The sequence below is a fragment of the Cyprinus carpio genome, chromosome A18 (genome assembly GCF_018340385.1).
Source record: "Cyprinus carpio isolate SPL01 chromosome A18, ASM1834038v1, whole genome shotgun sequence".
Taxonomy (NCBI): Eukaryota; Metazoa; Chordata; class Actinopteri; order Cypriniformes; family Cyprinidae; genus Cyprinus; species Cyprinus carpio.
The window spans coordinates 22554253-22574136 of NC_056589.1; the positions used below are offsets into that span (position 1 = coordinate 22554253).

The 19884-nt window shown below is 37.1% G+C and overlaps 1 protein-coding gene across 4 annotated transcripts in view; it reads right to left on the reverse strand.

The window, feature by feature from the left end:
* Nucleotides 1–19884, reverse strand: part of LOC109109916 (cadherin-13-like) — a 283438-nt gene that overhangs the window by 217224 nt on the left and 46330 nt on the right. The window contains exon 1 of one of the 4 annotated variants that reach the window (XM_042775470.1): nt 17667–17769. The exons of the other annotated variants lie outside the window; for them this stretch is intronic. Coding sequence (XP_042631404.1) covers nt 17667–17696 — 30 coding nt within the window. The 5' untranslated portion in view covers nt 17697–17769. Of the gene's footprint in view, nt 1–17666; nt 17770–19884 lie in introns of those variants that run through there. 4 annotated transcript variants of the gene reach the window in all.

A 19884-nucleotide genomic window follows, 5' to 3' on the forward strand; every position in this document is an offset into this window, starting at 1 on the left:
CCTCAAACCACTAAGTACAGTATGAGCAAAGGCAAACAGTAACTTTATAAATAATATATGATGCTTAACAGACCATTTGTTAATGCATATTCAAATAGAAAGAAAAAAATCATGAAACTTTGATTCTTATATTTAAGTAAGTAATGGGTTAAGATTTTTTATGTTTTTCGAAAGTCTCTTATGTTCACCAAGTTTGCATGATCTGATCAAAAGTAAAAACAGAAATGTTGTGAAATATTATTACAATTTCTTCTATTGTAATGCATTTAAATGTAATTTTAGTCTTCAGTGTCACATGATCCTTCAGGAATTTGATATGCTGAACTTTGTTAAAGATTGATCAATTATATTTTAAATATTTAGAAACTGATATTGATAAATAGCAATGTAAAAAGAATTGCATTATATTAAAATCAAACATGAATCTGTTTCCAAGTGGACTAATAATAGGTTTTCTCCTACTTCCAAAATTTGTGCATAGCCAGCCAAACAAGTTGCCATATCAAGACATTTTTATGTGTGATGTGCAACAGAACAGGCCATGGGTGACTCTTAGGCGTGCTGTCAGAACCTAATCTAACAATCTAACAAGAAAGTGAGTAAAATATATGCATCTCTTTGATTATGATTTCCTCATCCAAAAAATAATAATAATTTGACAGCCAGACAGAACAAGGAGGCTCTTTGCAATTAAGACTCAAACTCAACCACAGAATGTTTAAACACACATAAGCTAAGTATTTAAAGAACTGCATAAAAATATACTCTGCAAGATATGATGAAATCATGTTGGATTCAGAATGCATCAGAATGGAAGACTGAATGTGCACTCTCACCAAAACACATCACAGCAAATCAGGTCGGTGTACTGTCTATCCACCCCCAAACCATCTCCATCCTGAAGTCGCATAAGCTGCACGGTAAGCAGAAGTTGTCAGGGTGAACATATTTCGTGCTTCTAAACTTCCCGTTTGTATGTGTGTGCGTTTGGAGGGAACAGCTCTGCACAGCTGGATAGCAGAAAGGGCGGTCACCATTATTCTAACACAACGTTTAGCTGCCTGTCCCTAATTCCATTTCTGGCTCGGTGTCATTCCAAGACTGAATGTAACCAATTCCCAAGAGCAAATTGAAGAGCCATCAATTGTGCGAGGGCTGCATTGTCGCCTCTGGCACACACAGAGTGGAGGGGGAGCCGTGGGCCGAGGGAGAGGAGATGGCAGAGCAGCAGGTCAGACACTATTCTATACCCTCACAATAAATCTGATTTAATATCCATTGTCCCACCAACCCCAGCGGTGAGACAGAGGCAGGTGGAAACTGGCATAAATAAGAAGTGAAGGAAGCAGAATGGATATTGGTAGCATTGTTGTATTAAATCAGAATAATAAAACCATGCATGCACAAACAGGATTTAATAGAGATGTCGTGCTCGGCGCACGCTGGCACACTCCAGAGGCGAGCCTGGCAGAGATTCCGGGACGCAGCTGCGGCAGCCATTCTTAATCAAACCGAAATGAACGGCAGCTCCGGTGTTTAACCAAAGGGCTTGTAACAACAGACCCTGGACCTGGGTGTGTTAAGCACTGTCTGTGTCGAACACGCAGGAACTGAACTGGAGTCTGTGAAACATCAGAATCTTTTAGTTGAGTCAAAAAAGTGGATTGGGGTGGTGTGCTCTTCAAACTACTCTTGGCTGATATTTGCATGGCTGTTAGATGGGGTAATTGGACCCCTGCTCTTTTGACCTCATCCAAAGTCAAATAGAGATTCAAAAATACTTTAACTGCTTTCCACAATAAAATCAGCTGATCCAAATGATCATATGTCAGAAAGAAAGTCAATATAAAGCATCAGGACAAAGTGCAAGCTCTTCAAATTCTTGGAATTGAAAATTGTGAGATAAAAAGTAACAATTACCTTTTCTATTTTTTTTATATTTATTCCTTGAGGTAAATAAGCTTCCATATAATCCACTATTAAAATTATTAAAATCAATGAATAAATCAGTCAATCAATAAATAAATACAAAGTATTTGGACACTCCATTTTTAAGTGTAACTGCAGTGCACAAATACTTTTTGGTGCCACTGTACGTTTAATGGGAGAATGATTCACCAGGCCACCTGTGGGGTTCATGTAATTACTGTGCTTCCCAACATGTTCTTCAATCAAACCGAGAGCCGCAGATATGCACAGCAGGTTTCATTTACAAAGCATGTCTTCAGCAGCTGTAAAGTAGCTCCTCTTTATTATACCACAGGTGTGTATGGAGATTGTCTGGTTAGATAACACCTTCACTTTTTGCCCATGCTATTAGTCTTCTTAGGAGTAGAAAGTCAAGAGCCTGTCTAAGAGCAGGAAAAATCAGTGTGATGCTGTGTTAAAGTATTGAGTGAACTGTGTTGCAACCAAATGTGGCATATAAGCTGCTGTATATAGCTATACTCTAAATTCTGTATGCAAGCACAGGCACAAACCCATGTTTACATATACTGTAGACAAAACACTATAATTGTAATCTAGGAGTAATGACTAATATCTAAATCTAATAAAATGACAAAAAAAGGACTGTTGTATTTCCACTAAACGCTGCAGTCCTGCCTAATTCATCCATTGCACAAAACAGTAGTTTAAAAACATTATCTATAAAAGAAATACCAGAGATTCTTCTGATAAAGCTGTGCTTAAAACTACAGATGCAAAACTATAAAAAAACACAACTGTTTTACTGTGCAACGCTAATGCTAACTAAAACACCACCACTAAATAAAAAAAAGAAATGTATAAAAAAAATATAGATAAACTAGTCAAGAAACCAGCACAAACCTAAGCCTAACAATTTCATGCTGGCCTAAGCTAGTCTTTGCAGCATTATCATAAAGGCATAAATAGGCAAAACTCTAACAGAAATGATGCAGTTCCTGCAAACCTTGCTAAAGTCAACTGGACATAATCTCTAACCAATGACTTTTGATTTGACCTGCTGAGGAGTAAAGAAATATCAGTCCTCACTTTTCAGAATCTAAAGAGAAGGAGAAGGACCCCAGAGTGTGTGAGTGCAGTGATGATCGTATTATGTGTCGTGTTTGTTTTTAGCTTGCTGAGAGGACAAGGCCTTTGGGAGATTAATGAACCGGGCAGCAATCTCTGGCAGAGGTCACCTGGCCCTGGCATGCTGTGCATAAGGGTTCTACACTTGTCAAAACTCAAGTGTAGACGCAGCCACAAAGAGATAACAGAAGCTATCAGGAATAAGTACTGTGTTCTGGCAGTTTATACAGTTTTCAAAACTCCAGAGATAAGAGAGGCTTACTGGTCAGGTTTTGGGAAACTTAGATACAACTAAGGTCAGAAGCATACTCTACACAACCCTTCTGAAAATTAACCATGGCTTGGCTACAAAGAAATCCAAATTAGTTTATAATAAATGCTTATAGGAGGACTTGAAATCTCGCTATACTAACCAGAGTTATGTTCAAATATCTGAACCATCAGGACATCAGCTAACAAGTATCTAGCCTGTTTAAAGGTGCTTTTTAAGCTATTTACTTTAGCCATTTTGCTTCAAAAATTTCAAAAACAGGCAGTCTCTTATATAAAAACAATTTCCAGTAAGGTTACATTTGTTAACCACATTAGTTAACAAGAACTAACAATGAAAATACTAGAAAAGCATTTACTAATCTTTGTCGAAGTTAATTTCAACATCAAAAGTCAGAGGTGGGAGTAAGTCACACATGTGCAAGTCACAAGTAAGGCTCAAGTCTTAAGCTTCAAGTCTCAAGCAAGTCCAAGTCAATTTTTATGAGAATCAAGCAAGTCAATGCTTCTGTCAAGCTTCAAGTCATAGCTTGGGTCCAATTTTCAAGCAAGTCACTGCATATGAAATAACTTTACTACAGTAGTTCTGGACTATGTGCTTTATTTCAATTTCTACTCAAAAAGTGTCCATATACAGCTAAATTGTTGTTAATATAATAAAAAATCATAAAATAAATAAATAAATAAAAATTTAAACTACACAGCCTAAGATGTAAAAGTATTAAAAAATTCACGTAAAATGGTTTCTATGCCACCAAATGGCATTCTTCAAACAGACATCACCTTTATGGGTCATGAACACATCATTAAAGGGATATTCCACCCAAAAATGATAATTTTGTAATTAATCACTAACCCCCATGTCGTTCCAAACCCGTAAAAGCTTTGTTCGTCTTTGGAACACAATTTAAGATATTTTGGATGGAAACAGGGAGGCTTGAGACTGTCCCATAGACTGCCAAGTAAAATACACTGTCTAGGTCCAGAAAAGTATGAAAGACATCGTTGGAATAGTCCATCTGCCATCAGTGATTCATCCGTAACGTTACGAAGCTACGAGAATACTTTTTGTACACGAAGAAAACAAAAATAATGACTTTATTAGTACAATTTTGGAGAATATTAGCTGAACTCAAACTGCGTATGCTCTTCTGTGTGGGTGTAGGTGATTAATGACCATTTTCATTTTGGACTTGAGTTTCCCTTTAAGTTAGATCCTTCCTTTTTAACAAAACAATAACAACAGCATGAAAAGATAATAATTGAATCACACAAACCTTGCACCTGTTTATAATGTACATTATTAATCTGTGTGAGTGTGTGTGTGTGTGTGTGTGTGTGTGAGAGAGAGGGAGAGAGAGAGAGAGAGAGGGGGTGATTTAAGTGAGTGTAATTTATTAATATGTGAGTGAATGTGTGTGCATGTGTATGTGTATGTGTGCATGTTTGTGCTTGCAAGGTTTGTGTGTGTGTGTGTGTGTGTGTGTGTGTGTGTGTGTGTGTGTGTGTGTGTGTGTGGTTGGGTTCGCAACTGTATGATTTTGTTTTTCTTTTATGCATTCCCATAAATTATCCATAGGCTATTCACTCAAAGAGTAACACTGAAGACCAATTATTAGACAATGTACTGTACGCATGCTACTGCCAAAAAAGCTGGCATTTCCTTATAAACAGTGAATATCCATTTACAATGCATTCCACTTGCAAAAAAAAATACATTTGAAATAAAACTGTTTTCACTGGTATATTTTTCTGTTTCTGTTGTAAGACAATGGGATGAATATGAAATAGAGACTGAAAGTGGCCCATTAAGACAACCAGCTCTCCGTTAGATGTTAATCTGCACAAAAATCCAGATTCGTAATCATGACGTCATCTAATAAAATCAAATACACATAAGATAAAGACAATCACTGTGCTGTGATTTCGGCTATATTTGTATGTAAAATAGAGTTAGAAGTGACAGATCTTGTTTAACCTAAAGCGCTGCTCCTCTCAGCCGCTAGCTGAACAGATCAGACGCAGAAAGAGGTGTGCGCGTGCTGGGAAAGAGAGACTATGCGCTAGTGCGGCAGTACTGGCAAGTTTGTCCAAGAAGTCGCTAGATTTGTAGATAGGGGCTTTTTTTTTTTTTGGAAATATGCCACTAAACCTATCAACAATGTCGCTAGGTTGGTATATTTGCGAAATCTCTGCTTGCCTGCTGCATCACTTGGTTAGGTTGCAGTGCGTTCAAAAACAAACAGATATTTATTGAACGAAAGACGATAAGACAATAAATATGTTAAATGACTTGAAGTTATTTTTTTTTTCTCAAGTCAAAGTCAAGTCTCAAGTCATGAATATCAAGTCAAAGTCAAATCAAGTCTTTTATGAATATTTGTCAAGCAAGTCTCAAGTCCTAAAATTTGCGACTTAAGTCTGAATCGAGTCAAGTCATCTGATTCGAGTCCCCCACCTCTGTCAAAAGTTCATATTAATATTATTTATTGGACCTGAGCTAACATGAACTAAACAATGAACAGTTACACTTTTATTAGCTAAAGTTAACAAAGATTAATAAATACTGTGACAAATTAATTGCTCATTGTTAATGTAAGTTAACACTAGTTAATAATTAAAACGGACCTTATTGTAGTGTTACCAAAATACCACCCTCCAAAAGCATGTTAGTACACTCAATTGTACAAAATGCATTGGTTAGTTTTCTGGGTACCAGTTTGCAGTGCCTAAGGTTGACATTTCATACTAGGTATGTACTGTACAAAACACACACATACTTACAATGACTTTACAAATTTTAACAATCCTGTTAAACAAATTTCTCTTTAAACTGTTGCTCCACCAGCATAAGTCAACCTGAAAGAGAAAAGTGACCATAGAAGAACAGTCAATGCTAACATCCCTTGTAGCAACGCTAAAAAAAGCTAAATTTGAAACGCAAAGATGCCTGTAATTGAGCTTGCGAAACTGGAAGCATTTGTGTTCATATTCTTGAAGAAAGCATGTTTCGAGCCTTAGGATGGGTTATATATTGAGTACAAAATCTATTCCTTCTGAAGCTATTTTCTGGCACATGAAATGCTTGGATGGCACTATCAAAAAGCTTATTTAGATATAAACAAGCTAGTTTGCGCCAAAAAGCACATGCTGAACTTGCAACGCTGGAAGAACCGTGTTTCCAGGCACACTCAAGAGAGTGTCCTTCCTCTACAGCAAGTTTGACTGGAGGGGGAGCAAAAAATACATGAATCCCAAATGCCTGAGGGTTTTTACTAGCACAATTTTTATTTCATTTATTTTATTTTATTTTATTTTTATTTTATTATTTTTTTTGGGGGGGGGGGATTTCTTCATTACTGGGCTCCCCAGTATGGGCTAAAAGGGAAAGGTAATTAGAGGAGTGCAGCCTTCTGAACGAAGACAGTAATTAGAACGAGCACACGTTACAAGAGAATGGACTGATTGCAGGTGCAACACTGATTTCTGCCCGGTCTGCTGATGGTGACCTTCATACTTCCCTGTGTCTGTTCATTGCAAGAGCACTGAAATCTGGAGCATGTCAATACTTAGCCCTTCCACTCTGTCTCCCTCCACAACTCTTAATTACAGCCATTCAAGCAATCAAGGCCTTGATTATGGTCAGAGCTCCAAAGTACGCTTACTGATGCCGAATGTGTGCTCAACAAAACCTGTAGGGTCCAAAGTAATCCAGGTAAAGTGTGTAAATATACACAACATACACTACTGGTCAAATCGCAAAACATATTTTTAAGGATGCTTTGATGAAATAATTCAAAGGAACAGCATTTAATAGCAATAGGAAACTTTTGTGACATTATAAATATTTTTATTGTCACTTTTGATCTATTTCTGATAAATTTTACTGCTTAATTTTTTTTTTGTGGAAACTTTGATACAATACCATTCAAAAGTTTGGGGTAAGATATAAATAAATAAACAAACAAAAAGGTAAAAAAAAAAAATGCTGTTATGTTGAATCCTGAAAAACATCTTTTTATTTTTTTTTTATTTTTTTTTTACAGAAATATTAAGCAGCAAAAACTTTTTTCAGAATTTATAATATAAAGAACCATCATTAACAATTAAGCACTAATAATGATTGATAACTGAGAAGCATATTAGAATGATTAATGGGGATCATGTGACACTGAAGAGTAATGGCTGTGGAAAATTCAGCTTTGCATCATAGGAATAAATTACATTTTAAAATCTATTAAAAAAGACAGTACCTTTCACAGTACCTTTACTGTTTTTATTGTATTTTTTAATCAAATATAGCGTTTTTGAGCATAAGATACTCATTTCAAAAAATATTCAAAAATCTTCCAAACTTCCAAATTACTCCAAACTTTTATAGTGTAAACATAATAATACAACTTGCATCTGTACAAAAATATTATGAATATGACATGGCTGAAAATACTGACTGAACTGAGGGATAAAAAGGATCAAAGACAAAATCTATGACAAAAAAAAAAAAAATCTAACTTAAAATGGGTAACAGACATCTTGCAGTGGCAAACAGTTCTATTGTGTCCTTCAAATGGAATCAAAAATATCACATTGTTATGCTTCTGACTTGAATGCATGACATGTTGTAATAACAAATGCCTGACTTGGAGGTACGAGTTTCTCAGGCATATGCTTTAGGCAGAGATTGTCTTACTATTGGGAGATACGAGGGTCTGTATTACTTACTATTGGAGAAAGTGTAACAGTCAACTTGATCATGTGTGCCTTAATAACCAATCACATTTTAGCCTTGACGTCACTGAGTTTCAGTCAGAGTTGTGCGACACTCGATCGCCGTTTACGGATACCATAGGAATGAATGAGAAGCGCTGTAAGCTGAATCACCTGTTGCAAAAAGTTAGGTGACTTCTTTTATAATACAGTATTTTCAGGGGAAACTCTAAAAATAGTTCAATCCAAGAGTATTGTTTAGTGTAAAACATTTTGAATTTTAGCCGATAGGCTGTTGATTCATTAAATGATAAGCCGTTTCCTCTAGAAAGCTGTTTATTCAGCGTAGTGAAGCCTCTCCTCCACTGACATCCATTAAAAAAAACTGCCTCTGGTCCCCTTTCCCACGTACTGCCAAAGCAGAAGCGTTAACATTAGCCATTAGCTTTTTTGGCTAAAGGTTGCAAGCTTGCCTTCTAGTGGCTTTGCTTAAGGTCATTTGTCCACACCAGGATCACTGACTGATGCAGTCACCCCCTGCTGGGCTGGAGGACGTGGGGTTGATATCCCACTAGTCTGTTGCCCAGAACAGATGAATTGTATGGAATATTAATCTGGACAAATCACTGATGCTGTATTGATGTCTACCACACTATATGACTGAAAGGACTACAGGCAACACAATAACCACCCCCATGCTGCAGTTGCTAGTTTTCTTTCAATTTTTTTCAGATTATAACGCAAGTAAGGAATGAGTCAATTCACCAATCAATGCTGTTTTACACATTCACTATTTCCTCACAGCAGCGGCACAAATGCAATCCACAGGGAATAGAAGAATCTATTTCTCCTACCCTTCTCGCTGTCCCGAAAACCTCTGTCACCACTCCAGGGGGTTTGAGAGGAGGCGCTGGCGGGAAACAGTGTCGAATGTACGAAATATTGATCCCCCTTGAAAATGTGGCCTGTCCTCTTCATCTAACCTTGAGAACCCCCCTCTGCGCAATATGTTGTGATGCCTAACACTACAACTTTAGCATCACACCAGGGGCGGATCTACCGGGGTGGCACGGGGTGGCAACTGCCACCCTAAGAAAAAGCTGTGCCACCCCCAGAATTATCACAGAATAAAATATAAATGTAAGGAGTGTTTCATGTGCTACTTTTCAGCCACGGTCGATGACAAAGTAACGCAAAATAGTACGCAAAATAATGGCAAAAAACACTTCTTTCAATAAACTGTGCATGATGGTGATGAACCTGTCATAGACCCCATGCCACCCCTTTTCCACCCTAAAAATTATTTTCTAGATCCGCCCCTGCATCACATCAAACACTACATGCTCCAAAACACTTCAACTATGCTACATGCTCTGTGATACAGAGAATCCAGTCTCATCACGTATTCATGTCTTTCAAATTCATTTGACGAAATTCAAATAACCCAGAGGGGTAAAAAGATCTGCAGTATTTACTACCCATCAGGCCATTTGCTCCTATTTATTTAGCTGCTGTTGTACTGAGAAACTGTCATATCAGGTGCCTTAGGTGCTGTCATACGTACTTAACTACGAGGTCACTATGCCACAAAATAATTCATCACATTCACATACACAGATGTACAGTGAGCAGTCCTCTGCGCATGTGTGTGTGCCTGAGAAGGCATTACCACTCTAGTTGAGGACAGATGTATCACCACAGAATGCTTTTGGTTGTGATGAACTGCAGACTTGGATGGTGAATGCGGCTCCTAACAGCCGCCGAAAACCAAGCACCTGCGCATAGACAAAGCTTTTAAAAAAGGCACACTCTTGAGTAATGACTTTTCGGCCGGCTCTTTCTCCTCTAATAGCCTTATCGTCTAAATCCCTGCTGGTGCAAAGGGAAGCAGTGTGAGATTTTATTTCCTCTTGTTACTGCTCTCTGGAGAAGACAGCCCTACTGTAAAGGTACAGTAATTGTGATGAACAGGGACTCTCTGGGTATACTTCCAGTTGCACAGCAAGGGTAGCATACAAGACCTTATCTCTGGAACCCAACCACAGAGAATAAAACATGATGGATGACATAAGCTGTCCTTGAACACTTTGCAATGCCTCTATGTAACGAGGAGCGTCCATTGCCTGATGCTGAACGAGTGTCCTTTATGATAGAGTCATGATCAAAACAAGAATTGGAAGGAGGTGGAGGAAATGGAAACCTTGACTTTCACCTATTATGTGGAGCCCAATAGCGATCAAATGCACTGATTTAGGAGAGCAGAATTAGCATGATAATAGTTTTACACATACATAATATGGCTTAAAGTATGTACCCCTTATATTTTACGAATTTGGCAATGGCCAAACAACATACCATGAATTCTATAGAATTGTGTTACCTTTTAGAGATTCTTGAGAATTCTTAGTTGGTTAAAACTGATCTAGCTCATCTTCCATCATTCTCAGCAGTTTTTAGCCTGTTGGTTGGCTGATCTTCCATCCTTAAAAGCTAAAAAGTGCCTCAAACCCCCTCTGAAACAATCTGGCCTGACCAGATCTGAGACCATCTAACCAACTTTTTCAACTAACCAACAGGCTTTTTTCTATTCCAGCATGACAACGACACACAAATGATTTACAAAGTGTAGTGTGGAAAAATCTGACTGACCCGCGCAATGCACAGAATTGAACCCCACTGAACATAGGATGAATTGGAATGGGAACTGCAAGCCACATCATCCTGTATCAGTGCCTGACATCGCTGAAGCACATGTCTGAATGGGATCGAAACACTTGCAACCATGTTCCAACAGCTAAACAAAAGGCTTCCCAGAAAAGTATAAGAATGGACCATCTCCCTGTTAATACTAATGGTTTTGAAATTAAACGTGACCCCACCTGTGAAAACCCAGCTAAAGTCACATAATATAATTCTGAGTTAAATAGTAGTCATAGCTATAAAAATTAGGAAGATAGGTACAGTAATTTGTGTTTACTGCTGTAAATGACAGATATATCAAGGTATTCAAGATACAAAACTCAAATTTTCATTTACAACATGATAAATACTGAAGTTAATGATTTTATTGATACTACGTCTTATGTATAACATAATACATATTATTGTACTGTTTTATTATAGACTAAATAAAGAACTCTTATTGTATATTAATAAAAAATGTTCTGTATGTCCTTCAGAAGCAAAGCACTTGCGTCTGATGTTCCGGTTCCATTTCTTTATGAAAAGAACATGCATGAATGAGAAAATAAAGTGCAGGACTTGCTTGATGTTAAAACAGTTATTAATCGTAATAAGGCGCAAAACAAGATCTTAATGCTTTACTCGCATTGACTGACACACACCTGAAGCATAAAGTAAGCTCTCCCAGACAGCATACGATCCCGGATCATGAATAAATGATAAAAGATCAATCTGTCTTGGTGTGTATTCACGTTAACATACTCGGTTATGTCTTAAGTAAACATTTGGGGAACAGCTGAGGAAAAAACATCTGATGTGTGAAAATGTATAAGATCCATGCATTACTATAGAGAATCACCCAGCTTTAATATTGTATATGGCACATAGTCGGGATAATTATGGTTCAAAGTTCTGCAGTTTTAAATATAAGCTTGTCTTTACATTGGAATTTCTCAAAAAACATGATTTTCTGAGCCCAAATTAAGCAAATCTTTGACACATCCATACTCAGTCAAGATATCAAGGTTAAATTTTCACAGAATGTTATTTACATTATGCAGGATAATTTTATGTAGAAAACAGTATATCTGTCTCCATCGTGGACCTTTCAGTTTGTTTTCTTCCCTCATGTTTCCTTTGACCTAGTTTCGGTCTGTCCTTTGATTAGTTCATTCTGTTGACCTGTGTTCTGTTAATCTAGTCATTAGTCCCCTTGTTGGGGAAGGCGTGGCCTAACGGTTAGAGTGTTGGACTTGCAATCCAAGGGTTGCAAGTTCAAGTCTCGGGCCGGCAGGAATTGTAGGTAGGGGGAGTGAATGTACTGCGCTCTCTCCACCTTCAATACCATGACTGAGGTCCCCTTGAGCAAGGCACCGAACCCCCAACTGCTCCCTGGGCACCGCAGAATAAATGGCTGCCCACTGCTCTGGGTGTGTGTTCACTGCTGTGTGTGTTCACTTTGGATGGGTTAAAAGCAGAGCACGAATTCCGAGTATGGGTCACCAAACTTGGCTGTATGTCACGTCACTTTCACTTTTTTTTTTCACTTGTTTGAGCTAGTATAAGTACTCCCTGTTCTGTTCTATATGTTGTCCAGTATTAATGTTGTCTTGCTGTGTGTTCCCTTTGCCTTCATGGATTTTGCCTTCAGTAAATGGATGACCTTATCTGTCTTTTCTACACGGTGTACACAGATGTGTACAAAAAATACTTTAGCTGGGTTTTCACAGTGTCACAGATGTTAAATAAACACATATGGATGTGCCATTCAGGTGTCCATATAGTGTGTGTGTGTGTGTGTGTGTGTGTGTGTGTGTGTGTGTGAGTGAGTGAGGGAGGGAGGGAGAGTTAAAGATTCCGTTCATTAAAAAAAAAAAAAAATTAAAGGTGATCTAAAGCATAAAAAGATCGAAAGAAGGAATGAATTTCCATGGAGGCAGGAGTCTGACAGCTTGTACACTGGTGCTTTATCAGCTCTTTGATTAGAAGGTGTTTGCAACAAAGCAAAACAGCATCTGTTTAAAGCATCACAACAAAGAAGCTATCAAAATAAAGTGATACATCAACGATACATCATCTTGACAACTTGTGTAGGCAGAAGAGACAGTTATCAGACGTGTATATAAATGCACACATACACATCATATATATATATATATATATATATATATATATATATATATATATATATATATATATATATATATAATTTATTTATCTTCAGCTTCAAACACTTTGAACACTGCATTGATTAAATGGCTAATTTATTAGAGTCATAATGAGCTAAAATAGATTTTCAGTTCAGACTACAATAAAGTCTTTTAAAATTTTTTGCCTAATTAAAAGTGGCTAAAAAAGGGGAAGGATGCTCCATGAGAAATCATATTTTGATGATGTAGATGATGTATTGTATTCATTTCTACAGTCTCAGATGTGCAATAAAAAATAAAAAACAAAAATCTAAAAATGTAATTAATAATAATAATAATAAAAGTTTCTTTGAGGGGTTAGGCTTAGAGGTACGGGGACAACAAAAATAATTAAATATAAAACCAACAGCTCTTTACAAGCTGTTGCTAGCTTTCTGGATACAATTAAGTCATGCATGCAATAAATCAATTAATTACAAGTGAATAAATAGCATTCCCCAAGATAGACTTCACTACAAAATCTTCTCTTTCACTCTCTGTCTCATCACTGTGTTTTTGATGCTGGCAGGTAGATCTATGCATCCCTCTGCATGCTTTTCATTAACTTATATCTTATAGCAGCAAGCTGTGCTGTCGTGGGCAGGTGTGTGAGCTATGACCAGCAGAGGTGTGTGTACAGCACCCTTTGATGGTGCATTAGTGCCAGAGGAGAGAAGCAGTGTCTGAACTCTCTTGGCTGTGCCTTTGTTTTCCATTAGACAGAGTTATAGTGGTGGAGACGGTTCATGAGAGCACTTAAGATGGTGATAAATACACACACGCACTAAAGCAAGGCCGAGGACTGTCAGCTCAGGGACGCGCCGCCTCCGGGCCTTTAATCTGACACACTCGAACCAACGAGCATTAATTTGTTATGGAAAAAAGTGCCAGGAATTGGTCTTTACTAGAGAATTTGCATATTTCCAAGTGAAAACTGAAAAGTGAGCAATAATATAAAGATTAGAAAAGTCCAAAAATGATCAAAACAACAAGTTCATTAGTACAATTTCAATTGCTTTAAAAAATAATAATAATAAATAATATCAATAATAAACACTCCAAATTGTACAATGATTTGTCGCTGGCCAATTTAAGTGCTCCGTTTAAGTGCTCTTTATTAGAACTTCATTCCTGTAATTTCTGTACATTTCTATGATTTCTATAGAAATAATTTCTATAAACAACAAAATTACTGAAAATAAACTTCTTTTTTTTTTACAAAAAATATATACATATAAGACTAAATTGATAACAAACACAAAATTACATTTTTTTTTTTTACATTTAAACTAAAACCGGAAAATATAAAAATAAAAACAGATTTAAATTATAAAAAAAAAAAATACAAAGTTATCTCAGTGACACTGTTACATCACTACAAGAGTAAAATGGCACTGTCACATCATAAAATCTGTAAGGATACCTGAAAAAAACTGACAGCTGTAATAGTGAAATATGTTAGAACAAACACACAGAATGTTGCGCGACACCGTGAAGAACAGCTGGTCTATGGCTACCTGTGGTTTGTTTACACCCTGTCAGTCCTTAAATTATTGTCAGGCCAAAAAAACATATGCATAGCCCACAAATAACTCTGTAAAGCTACAATGAATGGCACTGGTAATAACTCCAAGTAGCAGCATATCCAAAAGAGAAATGCAAAGCTATCTACAAAACGAGCTTCAGCCGTATTTCAGAAATAACTTGCTACTTCAATTTGTCACAAGTACCCTGATTAACTACAATGCATTTCATTTCCAAACCTACAATTTTGTGTTATCTTGCTTTCCATCCAATTCAAAAACACAACCCTGTCAGATCAAAAACTAAAGGCGTAGCTAATCATCTACCCTAATATGCTTTCAAAAGCGTTTCTATTTCCTCCTACGACTATCAGAAAACATCCAAAGGCGCATCTCAAAATAACGGACATAATGTTACAAGGGGGCAGACTCATTCAGACAGGATAAAGTCATATTTCAGATGACACAACCTTGTACCTCTCACACATCCCTGCTTCCAGTCATGGAGAAGCATGAAGCAAACACTCAGATTGATGTTGAAATATAAAATGTGCGTTGCTTTCCACTTTCATTTGAAGTAATTCCACCTCATGCATTTTGCATAACGTGCATATGAAGGAGAAAGGCAGCAACGTGACAATGTAAATCATCTCTCAAAAGATTGTTTACATTACTAGACGTTATGTTTTAGATTAAAAAGTGTTTGGTTTCAAGTGTGAAAGCAAGGATAGAAACTGAGACAGAGACCGAAAAGCCTGCTGTCAAAATTATAAACTGCAATAAATCAAAACGACTAAATTATGCAAACATTCTTCAGTTGGCAAGTGCTGATATTCACCACCCACTTTGAGTGTTGACTCAAAATTGTCATTTTACTCTTGTCAAACCCATTATTGTTCACTTCGCTATTCCTGAAAATGTGCAGAGCACCACAGAATATAATAATATTCAAAGAATATATTAATGTTCAAACACTCAGAAACAATTACAGGTAACAGAGCTTTTCATGCAAACAGATCAAAATCTGTCTAAATCCATTCTAGAGAAAATAATAAAATATACATTTTTACAATGTAAATGACAAATGGTTGAGAGAAAAAGGTGAAAATGAAATAAAACTGAAGAAAAAAAAACAGCTGTTAGGTTTTTGTAAGGTACAAGCTCAGATACGTTATCCATATCTGAGAACTGTATCTGTCAAACCAAGTGACATGGACATCAACATGAAAACATCTCAACTTAATTAAAAAATTATGCAATTTAGCTAGATCTGAAATAAATCTCTATATGACTGTTGTGGTGCAGAACTTAATATATTAAACAAACAAACAAAAAAAAATTGGCACGTAAACTACAATCTGTTTCAGCTTGCGCCAGTAAACATGCCGGCTGGTTTGAAGAACATTTTAGAAGAATAAAAAGATTGTTTAGGCTGGAAAAAAAGTGCATACATTTTCCTAATATGTCCTTGAGAAATAAAACTTGTGTCTTTCAGAATTTTGTTTTGAATAGCAAAATATTTCTATATTCTAAACACTGCAGTCAGAATTTGCAGTCAGATTGAATTTATTTGGACCGATGAAAACCTGTGCATGTAAATAGCTAAATATTTCCATAAAGACAGAAAAGAATAGTGTGATCACAAACACATGGATATGAGACAAATCAATGTCATTCAAGAAAATAACATGAGCACGAGGCAGAAGGTGGAAACAAAGAAGAGCACTGTGAATGCAAACCTGATCAATACAACATCTGCCTCATTTTATTCTCAGGGGGTTGAGGAATATACTCTGGTGTGCTGCAGGTAATACCCCAATCCTCCAAGCACACAAAAACATAGATTCAGGATCCACCAATGCTGCACGATAGCTACTATGAGATAAACATTTCAGGTGGTTTTTGTTAGCCTCTGCCATTCTGCCTTTTTTTCATCATTTCCCATCTCTCCATCACTCCTCTAGCTCTAAAATGGGCCCATTTACTAGAAGGGCACTTATTTGGAAGATTTCACTCTCTGGTTTCTGGTGGTGCTTTTTGTCAAATGATAGTGCTCCACTGTCATCCATGCTATAGGACCCTGCAATTCGTTCCATGCCTTGCAACAATCGGCCAGGAAATTCTTAAAGTAGCAATGGGGGGGTTCTAGTTTTTTTTTTTTTTTTTTTTCAGTATACTGTACAGTTTCTTTCTTTTGATGCTTCCACTGCACTTTTCTGGACATAAAATTTTGCCTGCCACTTCACAACTTGCTGAAAACATTAATATTCTGTTTAAACCATTCTTCACAGATATAAAAAAAAAAACAGAAGTGACATGCTATGGCTATTAAAATAACATCTGTTTTGCAGCGTCCTAAATAAAGTCAATAATCTTGTTAAAATAAGTGACTACTTTATAGGTTATTGGGAATGTGCCATACATTCAGTTTAATAGACATAATACGTGATCATTCTTGAAAGGGTCCTTGCCTTTATGGAGTCTCTGCATCAGGATATTTGGGCTCATTTCCATTTATATGGCTAGCGTAAGTATATATACAAAAAGAAAGTTGTTTTTTCCCCCTTTTACAACCAAGGTACAACATTTTACCATTTGTCATTATACTTCATTAGAATAAAGGGCTGTACAATAAAGACATTAAAGGGGACTAATCCGACATCAACAATCAGAATAAAAGTCAACAAATATCCATTATTAGTTATCAAACTTCTATACTTGGTCCATGTAAGCTTTAATATGTGGTTATACTTGCTAGAATGCACTAAAAATAATAATTTCAATATACTAAATATGTATAAAATGCTACAATATTTTCTATAATGTAAAATATTATTTTCACAAAACGATATGCACATATTACTGAAAACTAGGGCAGTCAAATAATAAAGTAATCAATAAAATAATAATCGTAATTAACCTTAAGATTTCAGACCAGTCATTAGAAATCTAACCTCTGTGGCTCCCAGTTGGAAAACCCCTGCCCTAAACGAATCAATCGAGATTAAACTTTCTCATGCCAAAGCCTGAGTATTCAACTTTAGGGAGAACCAACACTAACCACAGCCAAATATAATTTCTGCTTACACAGCTGAAGCAAACACTTGAGCTTCTTGAATATGCTGACAACATTTCAGAATGGAAAAAAGGCTACAAGCTCTCAGACAAGTTAAACAAACTCATTGTCTCATTGGAAAGTAAAAGCTTTCCAGGTAAAAATTCTCCAGCCTAATGAACAGACCTGATCACCCAAGAGAAGATGTGTAGACATCCAGAATTTAAAAGTTTCACAACAAGCATCCGTCCTGTTCAGACCTCAATCATAGCTCTAAACCTTAATGATCTAATGTATAGTGGAAACGGTGCAACGATTACAAATTATTAGCCGGTTTCTCAATCTCTTCTTGTACCTCCCTATCCCAAAACATCTTACCAATGCAGCACAATGAAGTTGCGTCAGACCTCCCACCTCTGAGGGGCAGATGGGCCCATGGGAAGCAGCTAAGTAATGTCCAACACTTGCTCACAGTCGGATCTCTCGTGTAGTCGCTTCACTGCGGTGAATTAGACATGCCAGGCTCAAACGTGCATGGCCCAGGCGTAACCGCCAACACCATCAGTCGTGGCAGATGGGACTCCCTGCCTCAACGCCAAGGCCTTAATGAAGCTGCAGCTGCTCAAAGACAAGGTGAATCTTCCTCCATATGCACTGCTGTGCGCCTGGCTTTCAATACAGTTCAGGGAGTCGGACCCTGTCCATCCCCATCTCAAGCTTGACATATTTGTCTCTAAACAGGTCTGATTTAAGAAAAAAATAGTAGTGCTTCAAGATGGCTTCAAACAAAGCACAACAAAGCCACTTTTTCTGTAGGTAGACATTCATTAGTAAAGCGTGGCACCCAAAAATGTATGCTGGTTCTTACCTAGACTAAGAGAATGGAGACACAATCACCTTTTTGTAAATGCACTTATGAGCAGGTGTAGAAGGGTCCGCAACTGCGACATCATCCACGGGTCAATTGATGTTTGTTTACCAAAACGCTTTATCAGGAATAATGCTGCTCTAAAAAAGAGCCTCTCACCTGCTCAGCAATTCAGAGTCAAGCATTATGCTTGTTAACTTAATGAGCACGCTCTCCAAGCTTTACCGCCAGAAAGGCGAGCACGACAACAACAAAACACAAAATGCTCCCAAAATGTCAGATCTAATGACAATGTTTTGACCCTTTATTACACAACACAACCTTGACTTATCCAAGCAAAGAAATGAAACATTAAGTATAATTATGCATATGCTCTATGAAAGGTTTCACATATTAGATGCATTTTGGCTTCTATTTCTTTGTCCCACTCTTTAGAAAAGTAAAATAATTAGCTTAACCAGAATTAATGTGTAAATTCTGTAGATCAGGCCATGTTACTATGGGTGGCACTATAAGTGGGATTACAAGGTGAATGTTTTTATAATGCCTGGTGATTTTTGTCACTAATAAAATCATTCAGAGCTGCAATTTGCTCTATAAATCAAATGTAATGTCGCACATAAAACTTGCTGCATATTGTAGTTTACTCAGCAACAAAGTGAAAGCTCAATTATTGCTGGTATTGTTGATAATATAATTTGGTGCTTATTGTAGTTTACTCAGCAACAAAGTGAAAGCTCAATTATTGCTGCTGTCCAGATACAATAATCTCCAACTATTTTAGCTTTAAAAAAGCAAAATATACATTTATTTTTAGTTTTTTTCCAGGGTAAACAGCAATCTGCAAACTTTAAGACAAGAGCCTGAGCATGTGCAGTTTTTGCAAAACTCACAATGCCACGGACTTCACAAAACTTTGACAAACACAGCAACTTCTCAGTTTTTCCTTTCAGAATCTCTTATTTCAACAGCCTAGTAACTCAACTAAACAAACTGTTACTGGTAAACAACGCACAATGGGACAAATTTGTGTTTAAAAATCACTAGGGTTTTCGTGAACTTTTGGGCATGTCTGAAGTTCAGACTGAGGTAGCTGGAAGCTTTATAGTCTTAGCTCCAGTAATATTTAAAGATTTATGCAAGATGAAACTTCTCTTTTAAATTAAAAATATCATATTCCAACATTCAACCAAAGGACTTCTCCATAGAGGTCTTGGCTAGAGATTTCTACTAGCCAAGGAGAATCAGCCACCATATCACCCCACACAAAGCGTTTAGCCAGAGAAGACATTATGAGGAAATTTCAAAGAGAATATCCCTTTTTAATAAGGGCGCTGTCGGCTAGTACCCAGGAGACCAGCTTAGCCGCTGAGATAAAATCCAGGGACGGGTGGGCGAATAGAAACAGCAATGGAAAAAGCACAGAAGGAGGCAGAGTTGTAGTGTAGGAGGAGTTCTAGCAGTGTTCTACACCAGGCTGCCAGACCGAAGGGAGAAAGAAGCAGTGCGGAGCCCCAGACGGACTGAGCTTTTCAA